At 37.3% G+C, this 25,136-nt stretch overlaps 1 protein-coding gene across 1 annotated transcript in view; it reads left to right on the top strand.

The window, feature by feature from the left end:
• The window catches only part of LRP2 (LDL receptor related protein 2), a 122,398-nt gene that overhangs the window by 90,709 nt on the left and 6,553 nt on the right, over positions 1-25,136 (top strand). The window contains exons 53-75 of the mRNA XM_054174800.1: positions 805-1,028; positions 1,432-1,609; positions 2,582-2,778; positions 4,489-4,734; positions 5,229-5,357; positions 6,032-6,151; positions 6,727-6,843; positions 7,117-7,233; positions 7,907-8,044; positions 8,594-8,716; positions 9,653-9,781; positions 11,842-11,973; positions 13,334-13,465; positions 15,106-15,249; positions 16,006-16,171; positions 18,561-18,689; positions 19,415-19,635; positions 20,079-20,258; positions 20,563-20,682; positions 22,939-23,029; positions 23,618-23,685; positions 23,847-23,967; positions 24,776-24,905. Coding sequence (XP_054030775.1) covers positions 805-1,028; positions 1,432-1,609; positions 2,582-2,778; positions 4,489-4,734; positions 5,229-5,357; positions 6,032-6,151; positions 6,727-6,843; positions 7,117-7,233; positions 7,907-8,044; positions 8,594-8,716; positions 9,653-9,781; positions 11,842-11,973; positions 13,334-13,465; positions 15,106-15,249; positions 16,006-16,171; positions 18,561-18,689; positions 19,415-19,635; positions 20,079-20,258; positions 20,563-20,682; positions 22,939-23,029; positions 23,618-23,685; positions 23,847-23,967; positions 24,776-24,905 — 3,352 coding nt within the window. The remainder of the gene's footprint in view (positions 1-804; positions 1,029-1,431; positions 1,610-2,581; positions 2,779-4,488; positions 4,735-5,228; positions 5,358-6,031; positions 6,152-6,726; positions 6,844-7,116; positions 7,234-7,906; positions 8,045-8,593; positions 8,717-9,652; positions 9,782-11,841; positions 11,974-13,333; positions 13,466-15,105; positions 15,250-16,005; positions 16,172-18,560; positions 18,690-19,414; positions 19,636-20,078; positions 20,259-20,562; positions 20,683-22,938; positions 23,030-23,617; positions 23,686-23,846; positions 23,968-24,775; positions 24,906-25,136) is intronic.

Consider the following 25,136-nt stretch of genomic DNA (forward strand, 5'->3'; position numbering starts at 1 on the left):
ACACAATTTGAGTGTCCATAGGTGTGACACAGAATCTCCCATTAGGATGTAGGATTTCTTGGTTAATGAAAAAAGAAAAGAAATAACATCTATTAATAGCTTCCAGTGTTAGAAAATGTCTACATAAAAATGAATAGCTAGCATTTTGGTTCTTGTCAAGGTACTGAAATAAAAACAAAAAAATCCTTTGTATTTATATTTATATGTACCTTTAAATTTATATTTACTTCGATTTTTGTGTACATTACTTCTTCCGGCAGTCCTGAACTGTTAAATGTAAGCCAATTATATATGTATTTCTCAGTCTCTTTTCTCTCTTGAGTTCATAATTTCTCCCTTTAGCAGGGTGATAGAAAAAAACAGTAAGTCTTATTGAAAACATCAGAGGAGGATCTAAATGACAAAGACATGTAAAATTTAGGAATATAGGAGGCCTATCATTTTCTTGAGTGTTGAATTATTAGCAGTCTGAATGGTCCATGCAAGCTAGACTCTTGTGTGGAAAAACAACTTGCTGTAAGGCAATAAATGTGCAACTATCTGCTATGCTTCTGTAGGAAGACTGGATTTCAGTGGATGTTCTTCTGTTCCATTTATTTGCCTAAAATAACCTGGTTTGCTTTCCTGCATATCTTAAAATAGATTCACTGAGGAAAGTGCTCATTAGGCAATAAAGAAGCTGCTGTTCCACATTGCATAATCCTGGTCACCAGTAATGAGATACTGTAAGCATACATAATAAAGATATGAAGTAGTTTTAGCAATTTTTTTCTGATTGTTTTGCACATACTTTTCTTTGTCTAGGTTCTCTGACCTGGATGGACATCATCGTCACACAGTATATGATGGGACTTTACCTCATCCATTTGCAATAACAGTTTTTGAAGACACTATATATTGGACTGACTGGAACACAAGAACAGTTGAAAAGGGAAATAAATATGATGGATCTGACAGGACTGTTCTTGTGAACACCACTCACAGGCCATTTGACATTCATGTTTACCATCCATACAGACAGCCATTTGGTGAGAAAACAGAATTAGATTTGTATAAAGAGGGTCAACTGCTATCCAGAGACTAATTATAAGGGGTCTTGTATGAATTCAGCTTTTGCCTTTGCTGGAAAGGATAAAATGCATTGAGTAAATGTAGATCTCTGCATTTATAAACTGCCTTTTCTTTGTATAGCAATGAGTGGAAATGCATAATTTTGAATTAGTTTCTAAAATGTCTTGGCTTAACAGCATACATTTCCTGTATATGAAGTCATACATACTCTCACTAAGTGCCTATTTATTTAGGTGTTATTTTTTCTATTTCTTATATTTAACCTTTCATTACAGTATTAGAGGAGTCTGGTTTGGATTGAGACCTTAGTGCACCTGGGAATGGGAAAATATACTAATGTTTGTTCTTCTATTTTACCAGTTAATAACCCTTGTGGCACCAACAATGGTGGTTGTTCCCATCTTTGTCTGATAAAAGCTGGTGGTCAAGATTATTCCTGTGAATGTCCTGATAACTTCATGATAGTGCAGTTCGGCAATACAGCTCACTGCATTCCAATGTGCTCTAGCACTCAGTTTCTCTGTGCAGACACCGAGAGGTAAGTCTACTGCTCTCCATCTTTTTTTTCTATGACTTTCTAGGGATATGTTGTACTGTCATAAGATTAGATTCCTTCTGCTGTCAATATGAGTTTTCGGCATGCTTGCACAGGCAGACCCAGGACCACACAGGCTTCCATTTTGGAAAATACTTCTAGACTCATTGTTTAAATAGTTGTGGGGTTGTTTGTTGTTGATTTATTGGTTTGGTTTGGTGTTCCCCCGCCCGTTGTTTGTTTGTATTTGTTAGTTTGTTTGGTTTTGAACTTTTTTTTTCCTTTTATAAGACATTGGTAACTTAACAGTTTGAGTTATTATAAATGTACATCCAGAAACCATTTCCAGATGAATTCACAAATCTGGAATTTTCTCCTGTTTTTTGTACATATTTTATAATGTATCTTCCTCCTCCCCCCAAAAAATATATGATGTCTGTCAGTGGCCTGGGAAAGCCATTTAGCTGTTGTGAGGGCACATTTCTGACACTTTTTCTGAGAAAACACAAGTTGAGGGAGTGAAATAGTAATACAAGATATATACTGTGCTGCTCCTGTGTCACTCTGGAGCCTGTGACACAGGTGCGTGTATTGGATGGCCTTTTGAAACAGTGTTACAGTGAAATTATCTTCTGAAGTTCAGGCAAATTATTAAAATGTTACCTCATTAAAAATCCAGTTGAAGATTGACTTTAAAAAGCATGACAGATGATTACCACAAATATACATAAAACCCAAATCTTAAGTGATTTTCTGTGAACCTAGAGGTCCATCAATATCATCTCTTTCTGATGACAGTATTCTGGCATATTATGTTAGTGTTTGACATATAAAACAGAAGACATGAAATTCAAGATGTCTTGGAAGTTTCAAGAAGTAACACTGACACCAGACTTTCTTTTGTGCTGTAAACAGTTTGAAGCACATCTGTAGAGACTTATCCTCAACAAAGTAAACACTGTTTTCTCTTTGTAGGTGTATTCCTATCTGGTGGAAATGTGATGGACAGAGAGACTGTCGAGATGGCTCTGATGAGCCCCCTACCTGTCCACACCGATACTGTCCTGTTGGTCAGTTCCAGTGTAATGATGGGAACTGCACAAGTCCACATTTCTTGTGCAATACCCAGCCAGATTGCCATGACAGATCAGATGAAGATCCTGTACTTTGTGGTATGTCACAACTAATCAGTTTAAGTGTTTTGCCAGTACAAAACATGTAAATGATGTATAAAATTTAGAATCATTATTCCTTCTGTACATATGAAAAGGTGAGGTAGACAGATGTAGTCTTTCCTAGCCTTGCACCTGCTGGAGCAATGTAAAAGAGAGCTAGAGCAGTGTAAAAGAGAGCAAAAATTTTAATATATCAACATATGAACATTCTCTATACTTTTGAAACAGATTTGCACTGGTATAAGTTGCAATTTGAGGTATAAAATACTATACACTACAAAATACATTTTGTTTGGTTCTGTGTAAAGCCATAGTATGAGTAATCTGAGGCTTCAAAATGCCTATTAGATATGCTAACTTTCCCTGTATTCTGGAGCTTTGCATAATGAATCAAAATTATTTCTCCCTCTTCATAGCCCAAAATCCAGTGCATGTGGAAACATTTGCAGAGCTATTTGAGACGGCAGTATTTTAGAAATGTGGCTTAATTATGTTTGTGGAACAACATGATTTCCTTAAAAACCTGTCTCATTCCACATACTATATTAAGGACATCCTAGGGAGGTGGTGGAGTCACAGTCCCTGGAGGTGTTCAAGAGGGGCTTGGACATGGCACTTGAAGCCGTGGTTTAGTTAGCCATGAGGTGCTGGGTGACAGGTTGGACTTGATGATCTCTGAGGTCTTTTCCAACCTTATTAATTCTATGATTCTTATCTTTTTGTAAATAATGGCAGTTCTACAAGCTTAGTAATATAAAAAGGAGGTGGTGGTGGGGAAAGAAAAGTGGTTATATAATTGATAGTTTCATTGCCTCCCATTAGCAAAGTGATTCTAACAATGACACAATTAAATTAAATGTCAGTTTTACCTGACTTTTAAATAGCTAAGCTCTTAAGTGTGGCACAGAGGAATATTAAATATGTAGAATGTGGTTGCATAATGTGTCACTGGTTTCAGCCTACCAAGTACAATAGAAGTTAGTTTAGGTCTATATAATTTCCTCTGTTCATCATATTGTACATGGGAATGGATTCTTTTAGTCTAAAAAATACATGGAAATTATAATATACTGTTTTATCTTCAGCTGTTTGACAGTAAATGTAAAGCAGCAATAGAGTGGCACTCAGAGAGATATACAAAGTCAGGAAGTGTGGACTCCTCTATACATAGTCCTTCAGAACTCCCCTAGATTGCTAGCACTGCTCACATAATCTTCCTGTTCTTAGCCCTCTGGGAATAGAGGGTGTGCACTCAGAGGTTGTGGAGCTGGTATTAGCACAATCTTCTGCTGTTTTCTGATGTGTTCTTTTGTAGTCAAAGAAACAGCCTCATCAGTCAGTGTACATCTAAGTTGGTAGCATGGCCTGAACCACAATGTCATTTAGCTTCTCTGCAAAGTTACTGGGACCCCCTGCCTCAATTATGTTTGAATACTGGGCTTACTCACATATGCTTTAGAAGATAGTATCTGTTTTGCTTCTGGAAAAATGTAGAGCCAAAGTGAACATGTCTGAAGATGCCTGTAGAAAATATACCATGTGATACTAGAAATCCTCACCTTAACTGGGGAAGTAAATGTGATGTTTTAGATTTTTATTGGCTTCCTTTTTAACTTTTGGTGTAGATAGAACTGCTCTATTGACTTAACAGCAGCAGTCCATTTCTATAAGTTTCAGTACCTTAATGGCCAATTTGTATTCTTTCAGCTAATCACCAGTGTGAAACTCATCAGTGGCAGTGTGCTAATAAACGATGCATCCCAGAAGCCTGGCAGTGTGATAGAGAGGATGACTGTGGTGACAACTCTGATGAAGACAGCACTCACTGTGCCAGTAGAACCTGTCCCCCAGGCCAATTTAAATGTGACAATGGCCGCTGCATCCCGCAGTCTTGGAAGTGTGATGTGGATGACGATTGTGGTGATAACTCTGATGAGCCATTTCATGAATGCAGTAAGCACACAACTGTAGTAGGCTGCCTACATTATAGTGCACTAAAGGCAGAGCAAACGAAGTTACATAATTTTCCCAAAGTTGAAAATTTATTAGAAAGGAATATTTACTGCAAGCTAATTGTAATCATGTAGTAAAGATTGTTAGAAATCTTATTCTGCCCAGATTATCACAAACTCACAGAATCTCACTCTAACTTGCTTGATGCTAGCAGCATCCTTTGCTTGGCTCCTAACAACACTTTGTAAAAAAAGATATATACTGCTCCATTGCCTGTGTGGGAGCAGTGTATGCCAGTTCAACAATTTTTACCTTGTTCCACTTTGGAGTATGATATATGCCATACTTTTTACAAGAACAAAGTAAGTTTCATTTCTTGAACCTAAAGTTTCTTATTATGCTATGACTATAAATCATAACAGATTTTGAATGACAGAACTGCAAGGAGGGCAGCTTCGTAGCTAGTAACTAACTTTGACAACTGCCTCTTTCAGTGGGCCCTGCCTATCGGTGTGACAATCACACACAATTCAGTTGTAGAACTAACTACCGATGCATACCATTGTGGGCAGTGTGCAACGGGAATGATGACTGCAGAGACAACACTGATGAACAAGGCTGTGGTATGGCATTTCAACATAACTTTGTACCTAAAATATTTCTCTAATTTAGCAACACCTTGATTTTCTGAAAGTCTTCACTAATCATGTACCTGGGCATATTTTGTTTGATATCAGTTAGGTATAATGGTAGTTATTCATCTTCAGGAAAAATTCCATGTGCAGCAATTTGTTGTGCAGCTTACATATTTATGAGATCTGAAGATCAGGATTTTTATTATTTTGCCCCATGTGTCATCAGATGACACAGGAAATATGTTTACTTGAACTGCCCTTTTTAGGCAATTAAAACTGTCAGTGTTTTGTACATTTACTTAACTTACCTTCTGTGTTGCTGAAACCATCAGTATGGGCAGTATGATGATGATCTCCCAGACACTCACATTTGTGTTGAAACCTATCATACACATACATAAAGCTTAGAGAACATCAGATCACTTTATCAGAATTGAAAGTGTAACACACCCTGAGGTCAGCATGCCCTCCTTTGACAGTACTAAGTTTATTTCTGTCTCAGTTCTATATAGTTATTTAAGATGTTTCTTAATAATTTCTCTATTGCTTGGCCCAGTTTGTGGCACAAACATCTCTACTTCTGTTATCCTCTGAGCACTCCATCTTAATACAAAGACTATGCTAATGTGTGCTGTTTTGTTGGCAAACCATCTATACTGCAGAGGAGATGACTTGCAGTCCTGTTGGAGATTTCCGTTGTGACAATCACAGATGTATCCCACTGCGCTGGAAGTGTGATGGAGATAATGACTGTGGGGATAACTCTGATGAACACAACTGCAGTGAGTTCATTTTTGGCTATCATGTTATAGCCCAGCATTTGACTTAACCTTCTGTTTCTTATGTGGCAGGTGACTCTCAACTGCAACTGTTCCATTGTTTTGTTTTGTAGCCTGTCTTTTCTTTGCTGAAATACAGCAGTGATGTCAGAAGGAAATATTTTTGTATACATAAACCCACTGATAAATTCAGTCATTACAGTAAAAAAAACTGTGCTTTGCCACTAAGATCTGACATTTGGGTTCTGCCCTGTGTACAAATGTAGTATTACATAGTTTTGTTATTAATTAAGGTGGATCTCTTTTTCTGTTTTGGAATAAAAATTCCTATATAACTGTCTGATGAGACAAAATCCACAATTAATTTCCTTTTTTCTATGTCAAGAGGGACACATAATGTTTAGCATTATTAAAGAGTATTGGGGAGAATATTGTTTTAACATCATTTAGTTTTAAGAATTATACCACTGTATTACTATGCCACCATATTACTTTTGTCTAGTTTAATGAGACAGGTGTGGATGTTTAAATCTACATCTGGGGAACTTTTCATATTTGAACATTCATTTTGAATGAAGGTCCTCGTGAGTGCACAGAAAGTGAATACCGCTGCGACAATTTGCGCTGCATACCTTCCCGGTGGATCTGTGATCACGATGATGACTGTGAAGACAATTCAGATGAACGTGACTGTGGTGTGTATTTTCTGATTCCTGTCTCTTACATATGCACACTTTTGTTTCTAATGTGATAAATTATTGTGCAAAATGATCTTTTTTTTGGCAAGCATCCTTAGTGGAGGTATGTTAACCAGATCACTTCAGTCATTCCACCAAAAGTAGAGGATGCCATGGTTTCAATGGTCTGGGATTTTTCAGTCTTTTTTAGGATGTTGTTCTCAAAAAGTAAACACTTAGTCTAAATTTGAACAAGAAGAAATTTCAGTAGTTACTTTTGAATCTTTTCAGAGCTGAGGACCTGCCACCCAGGTTACTTCCAGTGTGATAGTGGACACTGTGTTGCAGAACGCTTCAGATGTGATGGAAATGCAGACTGTCTTGATTTCTCTGATGAAGCAACTTGTCGTGAGTTTCAAGCTTTGCAAGTGTTGCTCATTGAGCTTATTTCCAGAAAGATTTGGGCTTTTCTCTCTCTTTATGTTAGACAAGTCCTTAGAGGTTCAGAATTCTGCAACGCTCAGTGATGTCAGTAAAAATTCAGTATATTTTGAACCAGCTTTTTTAATGTAATAATGGGTTGCTGTATCTTAGACTGATTGTAAACACATTCCTAATCAGTGTGTTTACAAGGTCCAGGGGTAGATATGCATGTGATCAAATGTAAATTTTTGAATGTTCCATGCACACTTCAAGATCCACTGTTTTAGTTGTACCAGCTTTAGTTGTTTAGATATCTTAGGTACTTCTTCAGTGATTCACATTTGGTGCCCGTGACATATTTACCTTTATTACTGAGCTAGATTTGTCAGTAACAAATTCAAGTAGATTTTGTTAAATTGATGGCAGTTTATTTACAAAAGCTCCTGGGAGCAACAACTTCTGTTGTTTCACTACTCATCCAAACCTGAATTATCATGTGGCTACTTAGAAATCCTCAGTCCATGCAAACTGTTGTTACTGTAAGTCTTTGCAGTGCCTGATACTATATCTGAAAAAAAATGATATAAGGTTGGGTTGAATATTTTAACTGAAATTTTAATTCTAAATGATAATATAATACTAATTTTCTTTTCTGCAGCAACACGGTATCCAAATGGTACATACTGTCCACCCATGCTCTTTGAATGCAAAAACCATGTCTGTATCCAGCCCTACTGGAAATGTGATGGTGATAATGACTGTGGTGATCACTCTGATGAAGAACTTCACCTTTGCTGTAAGAGCTAAAAAACATACAAAAATGAACAACGTGCATAATAAATTCTCTAATTACTGTAGAGAGAAAAATTAGAAAATAAATTTGGATAGCATATATTCTCAAAGGTACTGAGGTCTTAGAGCTAACAGTATAGTTGGGATATCTTTGCAAATATGGTTGAGGAATCCTAACTTTAGCTCTAAAAATAACGTGTTTCAGGTTCTACTGAAACAAGTTTTTTGTCCGTTGTGCACTGTATAGGCACTTAAATAGCATGTTGGGTTTTAAGTCAGTTTACTTCACAAACAAATCGAGAAACCCCAGTGTTATATGTTATGTGCTCTATGCCTCTGGCCAAAGGTGATGTACTGTGACAAAAAAATGTGTAATATCCCAACATACAACCTCCAAAACATGGAAAAAAACATTATTTTGGGTCTGAATGTCTCTATACCTTTTAAAATACAGAAAACACGTAAATGTTAGTAGATAAAAGTGATTAAGATAATTTGTGACTCAATGGCATGAAGTATCAAAGAGTGACTGACTTACTTTCTCTGGTTTCAGTGGATATCGCTTGTGAATCCCCATTCCGTTTCCGATGTGAAAACAATCGATGCATATATAGTCATGAGCTGTGCAACCAGGAGGATGACTGTGGAGATGGAAGCGATGAGAAAGAGGAACACTGTACGTTTGTGCAAATTCAGTAATGTGACTTAATAAAGACTATAGAAATGTCAAAATTAAAAACAGATTATTAAAACTAGAGCTCAGTATGAAATAATTTGAACTATGATTGCTGGTACTAATTACTCTTAGCTCTCCATCCAAGCAGCAAAAATCAGCAAACGTTGTTCTGAAAAGCACAGAGCATGATTTTAAAAATTATTACATTTTATAGTGAGCAGCAGCAAAATTGTGTCAACTTCATATGAACTCCACTTAAGGAAAAACAAAGAGTTTGGCTGTATCATAAAATAAGGATGGGATGGGTAACTAGAACTTCTAAAATAGAAAGAAATGGGTAATTCTGAATTTGTGACACTGTTATGCACGTTGTAACAGTGTTGATATTTAGGCCCACATTCTGCAGAAGCTTTCTTCATATTCTATAGGTTTTTGTGCTCAGATATCTTATGTGGTTCCCATTTATTACATTTTATATTTTTTATATTTTAAGGATTATATGTGATTTATATGATCAAACTTAATCACTTTGGGTTGGTAACTGATACTATTTGTTGGCTTTATTATATATTCTTAACGGTAATATTTTACTAATATCTCAATAATTTTGTGAAGTCTGCAGTAGATGTATGAAGCATATTGTTAAAGGATTTTAATAGATTTACACTATTAAAAAAGAACTGAAGTCAACTATTAACAAGAAGAATTTACCATCTGTCTTTATAAAATGGAGGGGCTTGTTTCAGTTCATGGGGATGTGACTAGAAGTCAGGTGGCCCTGGTTATAGTTTTATCTTTACTGAAGCCTTCCAAAGTCAGCCTAGTCATTATTTTACCAGATTCCATCAGCTTCCTGATTAGCAGCATGAAATAATGCTGTATGTTGGTACTGTGTAGCTGGAGCTGTGACAGGAGTCTTTCTGTTCTTGACTGTAGGCAGAGAACCAACCCATAGACCTTGTACAACTGAAGAATTCAAGTGCAGTAACGGAAATTGCATCCCCCTGCATTATGTCTGTGACAATTATGATGACTGTGGGGACCATTTTGATGAAATGGGCTGCAGTAAGTAATAATATCAATAGAATACAAAATTACAATGCTGTTGAAATAAAAATTTCTGAAACTGATAACAATACATATTTCTTCTTGAATAGCATACTAAGAATTACTGATTTTTTAACTACCCTATGCTAGGATTATCTGGTTAGCCATGACAGTTTTTTCTGTTTTCCTTTTTAGGAGAGTACTGAAAAGATGTGTAGATGTGGCACTTAGGGACATGGTTAACTAAGACTTATCAGTGTTAGGTTTATGGTAGGACTCAGTGATCCTGAAGATATTTTCCAACCAAAATGACTCTGTGAAAGTTAACACTCTGAACTGTCCTTTTTAGGCTTAGAGCATTTATGCATCATAAAAAAGGGGGTAACCTTCATTCTGATTTTGCTCTGTGAGAATATATAGATATCGCAATCATAATTACAATAAGACAACCTATGGAATTTTTCATGGGCAGACTCTGAACTGGTAATGGTTGCCCTAGTCCCATTAAAACCAGAAGTATACTGAGATGCTTCTATTTTTCTGTTTACAGACATGACCACAGAATTCTGTAAGCCAGTCCTTGGGCTGACAGCTCTTTCAGAAGCTCTGCACAACTTTTATTAGCTATGCATTATACATTTATTTGCACCCATTTACATGCAAAAGCTTTGACTTGAACTTTGAGGCCAGAGAGAATATTCTCATGAAATCTGGCAAATAAAATTCCTGACTTTTTGTATCAATATATAGTCAACTGCAGAGTGATAATATGAGCATGTAATTGCTGTTTCAATCTGTGAGGCTTTGATGTCTTCAAGTGAAACTATGCCAAATGATGGACTGTTGATTTACAATCCAGCAAGTTTGCAAAATGCGAGTAACTTAATAGCCTGTAATGCAGTCCATTTTGAAGCAGCTGGTTTCACATGCTGTCTCAGCAGTCTTTAGGTAATATAACCTAATGCAATGACTTGATGAAAATATAGAAGTTCAAAAAGGATATGGAATAGTGCATACCAGACACATTCTGGCAGTCAGTGCTCTACTGTTTACTGATGTGAATGCAACTCAGATATTTACATTTGTAGCCTTCCCAACATTAAACACCTGTGTCAGAGAGAAAATAAGATCTTGATGTGCTTGTGACTATACAGTGAATTTATGCCTCTACATGTATATGAAATTGAGCTGTTTAAATGTAATTTAATCAGCATTGGGCTGTGTATGTATAGAGGAGGTAATCAGCCTAATGTAATGCCTTTGCTGTACATCAGTATCTTTTTCTCATGTTCTGTCAATATTTTTTCTTTAATCTTTTCTATTTCTATAACACATCTGAGATTTGAAGTACTTTGTGTATACATAGAATATGTCAGAATCAATAGAATTCAATATCTACTTTAAGAAGAGTGTAATTTTCATTGTCTGTTAAAAGTATCTGTTACACCTGACCAGTTTTTCCTTATGTTTTAAAGGACAGCGAATTCTGTGCCATTGCCTGTACTGAGGTTGCTGGGCTTTAGATTAGGTACAACGTGAACAAGCTCTCACCTTCTCTCTAATTTCCAGATATAAATAATGTAGAGGGGGTGTTATGCAAGATAGCAATTAAGAACATATTTTGGTTAGCTGGTAAGAGAGGACTGGACAAGGAAAAAACAGGTTGGCAAAGGCAGGAGCTAGAGTCGAGTCTCCTAAATAGTTTCTACAGTTGCCACAGCATGTTGGTAATGTAGAATGCTGTTTCTCTTAAGGAAGGTGAACTTTGATGATTATGGCTCTTACTCTGATGCTATTGACTTACTTCTAGAGGTTAAACTTAGCTGACAGATGTCTTGACCATCATTTGCCTCCTCTTCTCATTAGCTATGCCTTAGAGAATAGATGTTTATATGTTCATGTTAATTGAGTTTCGGTTAGGAAAAAAGGGACGAAAACAAACGTTACATACTTGATAACCATTTTCAATTGTAATAATGATCAGAATGATGAGATTCTTTTCTCCATAATCACTGTATTTTTTGTTGTAACAATAATTCTGTATATATATATTTTAAAAAATTTATTTTTATTTCCAGATCCTGGAACAGAACGAACTTGTGCAGAAAATATCTGTGAACATAACTGTACCAACCTGAACGAAGGAGGCTTTATCTGTTCCTGTAGGCCAGGGTACAAGGCCAGTGAAACTAGCCGAAACTCTTGTGATGGTATTTTTAATCTTCTAAATATCTTTTTACTGCTGAGTGCTCAGTGGCTTGTCCCTTCATCATTCTAATGTGACCATGCACTTTTTTGCATTTTAACAGGACTTTTATATGTGTAGCAGATGCTTCCTAAAGTGTTTTGCTACTGAACCATGTTTTCTAACAGGCAAGCCTTCATTCAACAAAGAATTTAGCTGTAGATAAATGATTGTGCTTTACTGTCTGTGGGCTTTGTCGTGTCTTTGCAACCTGAGGGTCAAAAATTTGCTAGATGTATTTATTTATTTATTTTTCCTTATTTTGGGGGTGGGGTGGGGTGGAAATCACGTTCCAGAACAGACCTACAGCAAAGGTCTGTTGTGCCATATTTTCGCTCTAGTTAAATGCAGATAAAATTTGGTGAGGAGTCTACCCAAAAGCAATGGTCATGAATAACAGTACTTTCACAGTTACCATTTCAATATGTTTTGACAAGAACACTTTCTGAGGGTTAGGTATCTTTATTTCAGCATTCCAAGAAGGCTTTGCCTTTGCACTGTATTGTAGACGTGCCTCATCTTTTCTTTTCTTGTTGATCTAACATAAAAATACATGATCAAAAATCTCTCTGAAAATCAATCTGATAAGCAGGAGCAGTGCATTTGCTAGCAACCTCTGGTAAAGATATGACAGAAAAGTAGATGAATCCTGAGGAGTTCTGTTAGATAACAGATGCTGGTGCTAAAGATCACTTATTAGGTCTGTGGTTGGTTGGAATTTCCCACTACATTAAATAAGCATGACCAGCTCAGTTGGAAAGCAAATGGAAGCTGTATTTACAAAGCAAAACTACACACTACAATGATATTTACAATCAGAAAACAGCATGGAGAACCCCCCTGGTCAAAATGACCAGGGAAAGCTGCCCCACTCCCCCCAGAGACCACTTCCTTTCCCCCTATAATTAGAAGAAAAGAAGAGAGCCATTAGAAGGAATGTTATTTCTTATCTACAAGGTCAGATAGCAGCGATTAAATCCTCCCCAGCAGAACAGCCAAGCAGCTAGAGAAGAAGAAAAGGAATGAATTGGAATGTGTAACATTAGTAGGGTACACCTGCCTCCATCCCACACATTCTAGCCAATGAAATTCATTTAGAATAATCTTTTATTTTCCTTTTACACCCAATTGTGAATTGTTTATATTTTTCTACTTCTCTGCTCAAAATCTGCAGCTACCTTTTAAAGGCATAGCCTAAAACTGCCGCAAGGTCACTGATCTTCTACAGTGTGTGGGGAAGATACAGACCTACCACTTATGTTGTAAAGGTTACCAGCACTTGGAAGAGATTAAGCTCCAGGAATCATTTCTCTGTTTATGTCTAGATATCAATGAGTGTGAGATCTTTGGAACATGTACCCAGAACTGCAAGAATTTCAAAGGAAGCTATGAATGTTTCTGTGCAGATGGCTTCAGGTCTGTGGGTGATCAACAAGGGAAACAGTGTGCCGCTAATGGTATGTTAACTGGTATCGAGGTTCCTTGCTACCATAAAGAGCAATTGGACTACGGCAACTTAATGAATATAATCTTCTCTCTTTTTCAGGAAGGGGATAATAAAACCCAAACTTTATGCTATAACATAATACCTGTATTCCACCCATTCCAGATTTAAGAACAGAAGTGCTCATCTCTGCTTCCACTTGTAAACATTTAAAATAATGTCTTGATTTGGGTGCCTGCATTTCTTTCTCCTGAAATTTTCTACAAACAGAAACCTGCTTATCTTGTGGTTGTCATCAGAAGGCAGTTCCTGAAGTTTAGGTTTTCTTTATAAAATAATGCATCAGAAGAAAGTTTGTTAAACTGGTGCAGATCAAAGGCATTTTGATGACAGATTGCCATTCATTGTTCATGGACCAATGAACACAAACAAAAGGACTTTGGCCAATATTTAATGTCAATCACTATTTTTTAATCATATCTCAGTGCAGTGACTACAGTGTGTGACAGTCATTTAATAACAGATAGAGAGATCACTCAGAAAATTATAGTAATAGAATGGTAAAAATAAAGAACTGAAGAAAATTGAAAAAAGTGACCATGCAGATGTATTATATAAAAAGACAGAAACAATATTGTATTTACAGCTTCAAGAGACACATGACAGAAATGTGGTGTGTCTAGTCAAATAGACAAGTCTTCAGAACAGAATTCCTGTAGCCTAAACTGCTCCTGGAGGTTTTGAAACCTAAAAATTATTTGTAATATGAGAACAAGAATATGAGGTCTCCAGGTTTCCAGTCCAGGGGCCTAATTCAGCAAGTATTTGTTATTGAGCCCAAGACTGGAAGGACAAAAGGACATTTGCACCTTAGTTTCTGCCTGGCTGCCTCTTTATGTGCATGCGTCAGAAATTCATTTCTTTGAAACCTTTATTCACAGACTTTATTTGGGAAGAATCTAGACATTCAAAGTTTTCAAGGCTAAGTGGCAGAAGATAACATGATTGTAGCTGGTAACATGAAAATTGCTGTGCCTAAAATTTTACTTCTGCGTATGCCCTGAATTCTGCAATTATTTGTGGTTCAACCTCACAGCACTCATAAATGAGGGCTTCATTTGCCTGTGTCTGTTACAGAGCTGATCAGTAGGCATTTTCAGAACACATGTAGAAGAATACTAGGTCCACCTTTTCCTGTAATAGCACACGTGTTGGAAATGCTGTCAATTTCTACACTGGTTTTATGTTCTTTAGAGTATAGTCACTTGCCTTATTCTTCTGTAGTTTAATGTGACTTAGAGGGAAAGAATAGAATCAGAGAATTGTTTTGGCTGGAAAAGACCTCATCGAGTTCAACCATCAGCCTGAGAGCAAAAGAGCACTTCTTTGGAAACTGATGAGATGTAGATGAGATTTTCCTTTCTACGCTACAAAATCTGTAGTGAAAAGGATAATACTATCCTCAGCAATAAGCATTTCTGGAGTTTTTAATGGATTTTGCAAAGCCAAGAAGTTTGAATAGCTCTGTACCTTCTGCTTTATGTGAAAACAGAACTTGTGAAAACCCCAGTTTAGTTTTGACTAGAAGTAACTTTTAGCTGTTTCTTCTAAAATGAGAAACACATGCAAGTAAAATTTCTGATAATTTCCCAGGTAATCCTCCATTGTTACTGCTGCCAGATAATGTGCGGATTCGAAGATACAATATCTCTTCAGAACAGTACTCTGACTATATTGATAACCAGGAACGCATCCAAGCTCTGGATTATGACTGGGACCCTGAAGGGATAGGCCTGAGTGAGTATGTGTAGAACATTCATACCAGCCAGTGCATGGCTGAGTTAAAAAATATTCATTTCTGCACTATGCGTAGGTATGTAACTTATGCTGGAAATAAAAATCAAATTAGGTTAAATGTCCAAGTTGTGGCTGCATCTATCCCTCCCCTCTACTTATTCTTCAGCATCAGTATGATTGCTTTTAATGTTTTAGTTTAGCTAGATTTTGGTTATGTTTTCCTTTTGTTTTCACATAAGTTCAGCTGTGGAATTTTGGCTCTTTAGGATTATGCAGTAGTAGATTGCTATAAATGAGCCCTTTCCTTTTTTTCAGATTCTACCAGTCCCCAAACCTGTCTTAAGTCTTGCAAGACTTGAGCTTATATTAGCTTCTGTCTTCACCTCTCTGTTAGCTTCCCTGCTTTTGTCTTTTTCTTGGGGCCACTGTCCTGGGCCACACTTCCTCCTTACAGTTAGTAGATTGTAAATTTCTCTCTGCAAAGGCTTCAGAGTTAAGAGCCTCTATTCTTGAAAAATACATTAAATATTTCTTGATAATCTCGACCAAAATAGTTTTAGATATGCATCTTATCTATGATGAGTGGCTTAAAAATTTGCATGCTAACACAATGTAATTTAATTGAACAGATGACTCCATGTTACCCATAAAGAAATGGGTCTGATGTTTTCACAGAAGAGCCTCAGGAAGATTATGATTTTCAACAAATGTTGAATAACTAGACCTTAATTATGGACTTTGTAATCTTTTTTGAAGGTATTGTGTACTTCAGCACTCTGGGACAGGGTTCTGAGTTTGGAGCCATCAAACGTGCTTATCTGCCCACATTTGACAGCAGTAGAAACAATCCTACAAAGGAAGTTGATTTGAATCTCAAATACATAGTTAATCCTGATGGGTTAGCTGTTGACTGGGTTGGAAGGTAAGTGCAATGAAAAGCCAGAAAATTGCTGTGCATTGAGTTTGTCAAGTCTTACCAGGCAGCTGAAAATCCTCAGGTTTCTTCCTTATGAACTGTCTCTGAAGATATCTTTTGACATAGAATTTAACATAGAATAAACCAGGTTGGAAGAGACCTTCAAGATCATCGCGTCCAACCCACCTAAACAACTAACCCATGGCACCAAGCACCCCATCAAGTCTCCTCCTGAACACCTTCAATGATGGCGACTCCACCACCTCCCCAGGCAGCACATTCCAATGGGCAATCACTCTCTCTGTATGGAACTTCTTCCTAACATCCAACCTAAACCTCCCCTGGCACAGCCTGAGACTGTGTCCTCTTGTTCTGGTACTGGCTGCCTGGGAGAAAAGACCAACATCCGCCTCTCTACAACCTCCCTTCAGGTAGTTGTAGAGAGCAATAAGGTCACTGCTGAGTCTCCTCTTCTCCAGGCTAAGCAACCCCAGCTCCCTCAGCCTCTCCTCATAGGGCTTGTGTTCCAAACCCCTCACCAACTTTGTTGCTCTTCTCTGGACTCGTTCCAGCAAGTCAACATCCTTCCTAAACTGAGGGGCCCAGAACTGGACACAGTACTCGAGGTGCGGCCTAACCAGTGCAGTGTACAGGGGCAGAATGACCTCCTTGCTCCTGCTGGCCACACTGTTCCTGATGCAGGCCAGGATGCCATTGGCCCTCTTGGCTGCCTGGGCACACTGCAGCCTCATGTTCAGCCTACCATCAACCAGCACCCCCAGGTCCCTCTCAGCCTGACTGCTCTCCAGCCACTCTGACCCCAGCCTGTAGCTCTGCATGGGGTTGTTGTGGCCAATGTGCAGAACCCGGCACTTGGATGTGTTAAATCTCATGCCGTTGGACTCTGCCCATCTGTCCAGCCTGTCGAGGTCCCTCTGCAGAGCCTCTCTACCCTCCAGCAGATCAACTCCTGCCCTCAGCTTGGTGTCGTCAGCAAGGTAGTTCAGAAAAATACAGTAAGCTGTGTTTACCCAGCCAGCAGGTTAATAAGTGAAATACGTGTTGCTGACTGCATCATGTATTCTCTGAGGGAAACTACGCTACTTCACAACAGGTAGTTCAGTTGTGCATCAGTAAAGTGATAATACATTGGCCTTTGTGTCAGATAGATTTTTCTTCAAAGACTCAGGAAAGCTCCAGTGAACAAGCTTTCTTGGCACTTTGAAGGAGACCTTCCCAATCCATAATGGAATTTATCTTTTATCATTGCTTCTTTCTTACCCGCCTTGAGCTAACCTGGAATCAGAAGCAGATGAAGTCTCATTAATATATGTGTTTTGTCAGAGAATGGTTACATTTCTGTAATTGTGTCTCACATATATTTGGTAATTGTGCCTCAGAGTTTTTTCTCCCTCTCCTTAGCTGTGGATTTTTATAATTTTTTTTTGGGGGGGAGGAGGGTGAAACAGCTGTTTTTTTAAACTTAATCCTAGAAATCATGACTTCACTGGTTATTTTCCCTCTCTTGGAGAAGAACTAGGAGAAGGTTGGGCTTGACTTTTGGCAGTTTGATGTGGATAGTCTAATTTCTTATTTGCAATGTAACTGTTACAGTTTCTGAATTTTGTGTTGTCAAATCTACATAATCATGAAAGCAAAGACAAAGGATATATGCCACCAGCATCATGGTGAAGCTAGCACCTTCAACACCTCAAGCAATGCTAAAATGTATTTTAAAACAATATATGTAAGTGTCTGCACAGTATATAAATACTGATACACATAGTTTGACATAGTCTTTCTACCTGTCTGCAAAATCAGAGCTGCAGTGTTTTCTCACATTCCCAAGGCAATTATGAGATTATTTATTTCATCAGAAGGCACTGTGTGATTTTGAGTGTATAATAATGAGTATGTTCATTAAAGGTCTGAAAGATAAAAAAGCCATGATAATAAGTATATGCAAAATATAAGGAAGATTAATCTGGGTGTGCTGTTCATAAGGACTAAAAGCATTTGTGTCTGACATGGTAACAATTTATTCATTAACATCTCTGTCAGAAGACAGAGGTCTACAGAGAAGATGTGGGCTAACAAAGTGGATATCTACAGAGTAAGAGTTTCATCATCTTGTGGAAAACAAAATCTTTAAAGATGCCAATTAGCCACCTCTGGTGCTTAAAATTAACAATGAAAATTCTCAGTAGCCCTTTAATGAAGATTGACAGCAAAAAGAGACAGCTGCAGAAACAGTGAACATTGTATTAATGTAATCAGGGTTTGATATAGCTTTTCTTCATAAAACAAACAAACAAACAGTTTAAAAAAATTTAAAACTCTTCTCCCAAGAATAAACAATTTACTTTTGTAATGTTTTGTGTTGTATGTAATTCAGACATCTTTACTGGACTGATTCAGGGACTAATCGCATAGAGGTGGCGAAATTAGATGGACGGTACAGAAAATGGCTTATCTTTTCTCTACTGGATCAACCAGCAGCTATTGCTGTCAATCCAAAACAGGGGTAAGTACTACAGGACTTCTCAGAATTATTTTTAGTGCTACTCAATACCAAAAAAACCCACAATGGTAAGCTTTACTGGAGAGACTAAGAGAATGCTTTCTGGAGTTTTCTTTTACTAATGTTAGGAAATGCGTGTACATGGAAAACTATTTTAGGATTGTATTTCATACGGGTGTTGGTGGTACCAACATTGTGTAAGTCAAATAAAAATCCCCTTTCTATAGTACTGTGTGCCCACAGAATTTCTCATTTCTCATCTGAAAGATAAGAATGTCTCTCTACTAGTTCCAGATAATACAGACATAGCCTCCTCCACAGGGGGAAAGCAATATAAATCTGCTGGTAGACTGAACGGCAGAGCTTGCTACAACTTGTATTATATGATGGATCACCAGATACTGCAATATGTGCTGCACTGAAGCTTTATTGTGACTGATGGATGTTCAGAGTTCACAGTAATTTTTCTTCCACAGAGAATGAGAAACTGTCATTAAACCCATTCTCTCTACAGATCAGGACACAAAATAAACATTCTTTCTTTGATATTAATCTTCTGTACTTAAACATGTTCAATATACACTGTGACTTTCTCAATCACATGTGCAAAACACAGGTTGCTGAACAGCTTTGTTTCATAGATGACCTTTTCTGTGAAACTCCGAAGGACCAATTCTCCATGCTGACCAGTTTCTGAACCATATTAAATACTGGTTTTGTCCTTTCAGGATCATGTATTGGACTGACTGGGGAAGGCAGCCAAAGATTGAATGTGCCTGGATGGATGGACAACAAAGACAAACTCTGGTCTCTGAAGACCTTGGCTGGCCAACGGGTCTTTCTATTGATTATTTGAACAATGATAGGATCTATTGGAGTGATTCTAAAGAAAATATTATTGAATCCATGAGACCTGATGGGACAGACAGAACCATAGTATTACATGGAGGTAAGAAATTTTTAGGCAATTAATATAATAGTAACCAAGATGTATGCTAATAAGCCCTTGAGCTTCAGAAGTGGGGCTAGGTCCAGGAGTAGTTTTTCACAGAGTAAGTCTTGATAGTGTGTTTTCCTCCTTTATACTGGGGTAAATAGCACTCCAGGTTCAGAGCTTGTGATGCCTGGTAAATTGATTCACTGAGGGTAATTTATATGACCTAAATGAGGAACAATGTGGAAAATCAGATTCTTGCTTTTTTTATGTATATTATGAAGTGGCCTATAGGTACAATGACACAAAGTGGCCGGGCACATGAGGATCTGTATATATCTCCCTATCTGCAAATGTCTTGAAACGATTACATGTTATATTTAGACTGAAGAAGAACAGCAATTCTATCATTCCTGGCAGAGTTGCATGCTGACAATCTATTGTATGGTTCCTTTGAGAAGTAGGCAGTCCATACAGCCTTGACGTCTTTGAAGGCCACTTGTATTGGATAGCTAAAGAACGAGGAGAAGTCTGGAAGAAAGATAAATTTGGAACTGGAGAAAAAGTGAAAGTGCTGACTGTAAATCCCTGGCTTACTCAAGTGCGCATCTATCACCAGCACAGATACAATCAGTCGGGTATGTAATCAGCATCCTGGTGAGCTATTCTTTGCTATGAGATTGAAGTTCGTTGGAGAGGTTAATTTTCTTCTTGGTACTATGTGAGCTCCCAGAAGCCATGGGGTCTCCCTTATAAATGTAAGAAAAGGCAGAGTGGAGATTTTGATATAATTGTGGTATTTCAGCATCTGTTGTTTTAAGAACTGAATCTAGGCTTGTTTAGGTATTTGGTGATATACAGCACTGACTATAGGATTGCCCTGCCTTACCTCAGGAATTTGCTGCATTGCTTCTTCAGCTGCCTTTATCACTTTTATTTCAGTGCCTAATCCCTGTAAAGATGTCTGCAGCCACCTGTGCTTGTTGAGACCAGGAGGGTACACCTGCACTTGTCCTCAAGGGACTCGATTCATAGAAGGCAGCAGCACAGAGTGTGATGCAGGTAGGACAATTTGTCAAAGTGAAAATAAAAGCAAAGGAAACTTTTTTTTAGGAATGAATGCAAACACATTACTGAATTAGAAATAGGGAGGCATGAGCTAGCTAATATAATAGATGTTGGTAAGTCAGGGCTTTTTGGGCATCACATATTTGTGGTCACCCTGTGCATTTTATTTAATCTTTTTTGTATGTCATTTGTAAAATTGACATAGATACATCACTTCAGTCCAGACCTAGCTCCAAAACTGGTCACAGTTTTTGACTTCTTTACTGAAATGCCAAAACATTCCATTTTCAATTTTTTTCAAATACATTGATTTCAGAACTAGAGATTTTCTGACAAATTATGGTCTACAATTATATTTACCATTTTGTGCAAAGCATTGCTTGATATGTATAATAGAAAACAATAGAAACTAACTCCAAAGCTTACAGAACTTAATGTGAACAGAGGTATCTTCTAGATAATTAACATGTGCTGGAAAGCCTTTTAAGCACTAGAATTCAGTGCTTAGTTGTTGCATCGCAACAGAGTCCTCACAGTGCTTCCAGAAGCACCACTGAAATACAATTACTCATCCGTTCCCAAAAAGGAGGAGTGCACCACTGCAGGATTTCTGTTTCACTAGCTGACAGTCTGCATTCTTAGCCTAGTGGTAACCAGATGTCCTTGTACTTGTAATGTATCTCTCGTAAATTATGCTTTATAACATTATGCCTAGCATCTTTTATATTGTTAGTCTCTGAATTATCTTCTTTTTGCATTAAAAGAGAAAATATCATCAGTTTTTACACTGCCTTACCTCTAAATTACATTTTCTTAGCAACTGTCAGGGCTTTTTCCTATTGCCACATGATATGAGCTACAGAAAGAGGAGCTAGTGATATAATAGTGAAGAGAGTGTGCAATATCTGTTTAATTTGGGATAAGTAACACTGTTGATTGCATTTGCTCTTTGCTATTTATTGCTCTGAGGGCACTGCATTTGTTATTCATTACTGAAACTGATTTACATAAAATTTTCTGGAATTAAGAAAACTGTGTCTGACCTTATTTTGAGGACAATGAGACAGCAAGTAAGATATACGGTACTGTCTTAATTTAATTTTTTTTTCTTGATATTAAGTACATATTTTGGCCAGTGTACTCTGACTGTCATAATTTGACATACTGATGAGACATAGCTTTTAAAAATATATTTGGTCCTTTCCCCATATTGCAGCTACCAAGAAACACAGCCTGTAAAACATCTGCATTTCCCCCTTTTGTATCCAATTTACTTGAAGATAGCTTTACTTGTAAGGAACATTGTAGCAAAAGACTTCCTCTACTTTTTGTCTGATAAAATTTACATGCTAAAAGTATTATGATCTAACTTACCAGTGTGAGACAGGTTGTCAAAGTCAGCTCTTTTTTTATAGCTGTCTAAGATCTAGAGCTTTTCCTATGTGAACTACACTTTTCTGACAGCATATCCTGAAGGGTAGTACAGCTAACTTTTAATTTTATTTTTGCATTGTTTTTTGTTTGTTTGTTTTCAGTTTTGGTTTGTTTCCACCCCCCGCTAGACTCAGCATTAGAGTAATATCAGACCTTTATATCTCCATGTTTGGGCCAGCTCAGCCAGTAGTGCCACTTGGGCACCTCAGGGCTCCTGGCACTGAGTTGAGACACTGGTATGCTGAGGTACAGGCTTCTGCACTGCCTAGTGCCAAGCTGTCAGCCTGTGCTCTGTGCTGGCTGAAAACTCTGAAGATTTTGGATTTCTCTCTTGTTCTGTCAGAATGTATGAGAGTACAGAGAGCCCTCCCATATGTACATTTCCATCCACTGCCTTTATTAAATAAACACATCAGTTTGGCCCTCTTTATGTAACTTCCAGCTGGTGGATGAAGGCATCTGGGCAAAGGGGAGGAAGTACTGCTGCTTTCTGAACTGAGAGGTTTGAAGAGTGATGGTGTTGGGTTGCATTACATGAAGTGAATGATGGGACATATAGCTTTTGAGTTGTCTATGTTTAATTTTACCAAATAAGTAATTATTCTCCAAGAACTGGTTTTATTTCAATTAAAATAAGCTAGTTTGGCAGAAAAATAAGTCAAAGAGCAATAAATGCATATGCTATTAAAAGCAAAGCTTCTGAAAAGTACCCTGTGATTTTGCATACACAGTTTCTGTTAAGTAAAATGATAAATGATTGTATTTATTTTCCTGAGGATGTCTTGATAACACATATGTGGCTTTTGAATATTGCAGCTATTGAATCCCCTCCCACAATGCCACCAGCATGCAGGTGCATGTATGGAGGAACATGCTATATAGATGAAAGTGGTCTTCCAAAATGCAAGTAAGTCAGTATGTTTGTAGGGTTGTCCTGGTTCAGATTGTGCTGATTTAGTCTCACAAAGCAAACTCTTTGAAACAAGTTGGAAATGCTTTAGAAGATGTCATACATCCACAGTAGCACATTTGTGACGAAACCAGAAACCACATGTATGAGTAAAAATATCAGCACATAAGTAGTGTATATGTATGTATTTGGGAAGAAAAACCAAACCAAATCAAAACAAAACAAAACAACAACCCAACCAAAACCCCAAAAGACAAACTTCTGAAGTAAAAAACTGTACTAAAAGATTGTAACAATGAAGGAACGCTCAGTAAAGGTAGCTTGGAACAGCCAGTAGGTGCCACTGATGCTCTGCTCAAACAAAATCTTTTGACTTCAGTGGCAAGTTTTCTGACTCAGCACTTTTTATTTCCACTTTTAATTCTATGAAGATAGCAAGATTACTATACTTACAGTCAGTGAAATATATAATTATTGAGTATGGAGTTGAAATTAATGGCATGTAGATAAACATTACAGAACATAATAAAGCTGAGATTCTAGACTTAATGAAAGCCATTTGGTCAGCTGTCCTTATATTTGCAGGTGTTCTTATGGCTACACTGGGAATTATTGTGAAATAGGATTGTCCAAGGGAGTGCCTCCTGGAACAAGTAAGCTTTGACTATATATTTCACTTGATATTTTGAGGTACTGAATGTATAGCACCTCATTATGATACCTGTTCAGACCAGGCTTATAATAATTATCTGTGCTTTCTATTACACTGAACTATGATTGCTTGAATGTTTGCTTATTCTTTTGTCTTTGACAGCAGCAGTAGCAGTGTTGCTGACAGTCATACTAATCATAATAATTGGAGTGTTAGTAGTTGGAGGCTTTTTTAACTACAGACGAACAGGTTCCCTTTTACCAGCACTTCCCAAACTACCGAGGTATGTTTTGAAGGCTTTTATAGCTGGAATGTCTGTGTGCTGAAAATGTATGTTTGTTCCTAAATATTTCTGAAACATCCAGTTCATTTGCCATGTATCTATTCTGTTGGAATTTGGGAAGTCCATGTTCCCTCAATTTCAGTGGATTTTTGATTCCAAGTAGTATCATAGGTGAACATTATTTTGTAACAAAGGACCATTGTAAAGCTCTTCTACATTCTTGATTTCCTTTTAAATAATAAGCAATATAGAAGACTGATTACCAGATCTGGAACTGGATATTCAGTTCAAAAAGACACAAAAAAATCATAGTTAGATACATTTTAATTTTTCTGTTAAACTTGGTCACAAGATTCTAGCAAAGAGATCTATTTAACACTGAAAGGCTGAGTTTATCTGCAACGATGGATTAATCTGTTTAAAAATAATACAGGTCACATATAGTGAACTTTTTTCCAGTGCCTGAGAAATCTGGGCTTTTTGTAGGTTCCTGCTCTCATGACAGTTATACTGTCCAGTGAAGACCAGCTTTGTGAAATACCATTGAAAATATTTGAATGTTTAAATCAAAGAAAGATGCAGGGTGGGGGGAGGGGGGAAGAAGTAATGGTTAAAAAAAGTGTCAGAATCTGATGTTTCAAAAATTTTTTAGCCAGTTGTGGGGCACAGCTAGTTTAAGGGCATAAAGCTGCATCTTCATAGTCTTTGCAGCAGTTTCACAGTAGTAGCTTTAAAGAACAACTAGAACAATCTGTGTTATAAGTTCTGATTCTGTATAATCTGTTGTTATGTTTATTTGTTTTGGTAGTTTAAGCAGTCTTGTAAAATCTACTGAAAATGGCAATGGAGTAACTTTCCGATCTGGAGCAGACGTGACTATGGACATTGGAGTCTCTGGCTTTGGAGGAGACTCTGCTATAGACAGAGCAATGCAAATGGTAAGGTTTAGCTCTGAAACAAAGAATGTGTTCTTTTTTAATGAAAAGGAAGACTTTTATCTAAAAAAGACAGTGAAATGATAAAGGTGTTTTAGAAAAAGAAGTGCACATAGATAATTTCCTGAAATGAATTTTTGTGAATTGAAGGCAAGGACAAATGTAGGCTGGTTTTCAAAATAATGTGACTTTTCCCAAGATTTGTATAGTAGAAATAAAGTTGATTACTTCTTT

Source organism: Dryobates pubescens, chromosome 2, assembly GCF_014839835.1.
Source record: "Dryobates pubescens isolate bDryPub1 chromosome 2, bDryPub1.pri, whole genome shotgun sequence".
NCBI classification, from domain to species: domain Eukaryota; kingdom Metazoa; phylum Chordata; class Aves; order Piciformes; family Picidae; genus Dryobates; species Dryobates pubescens.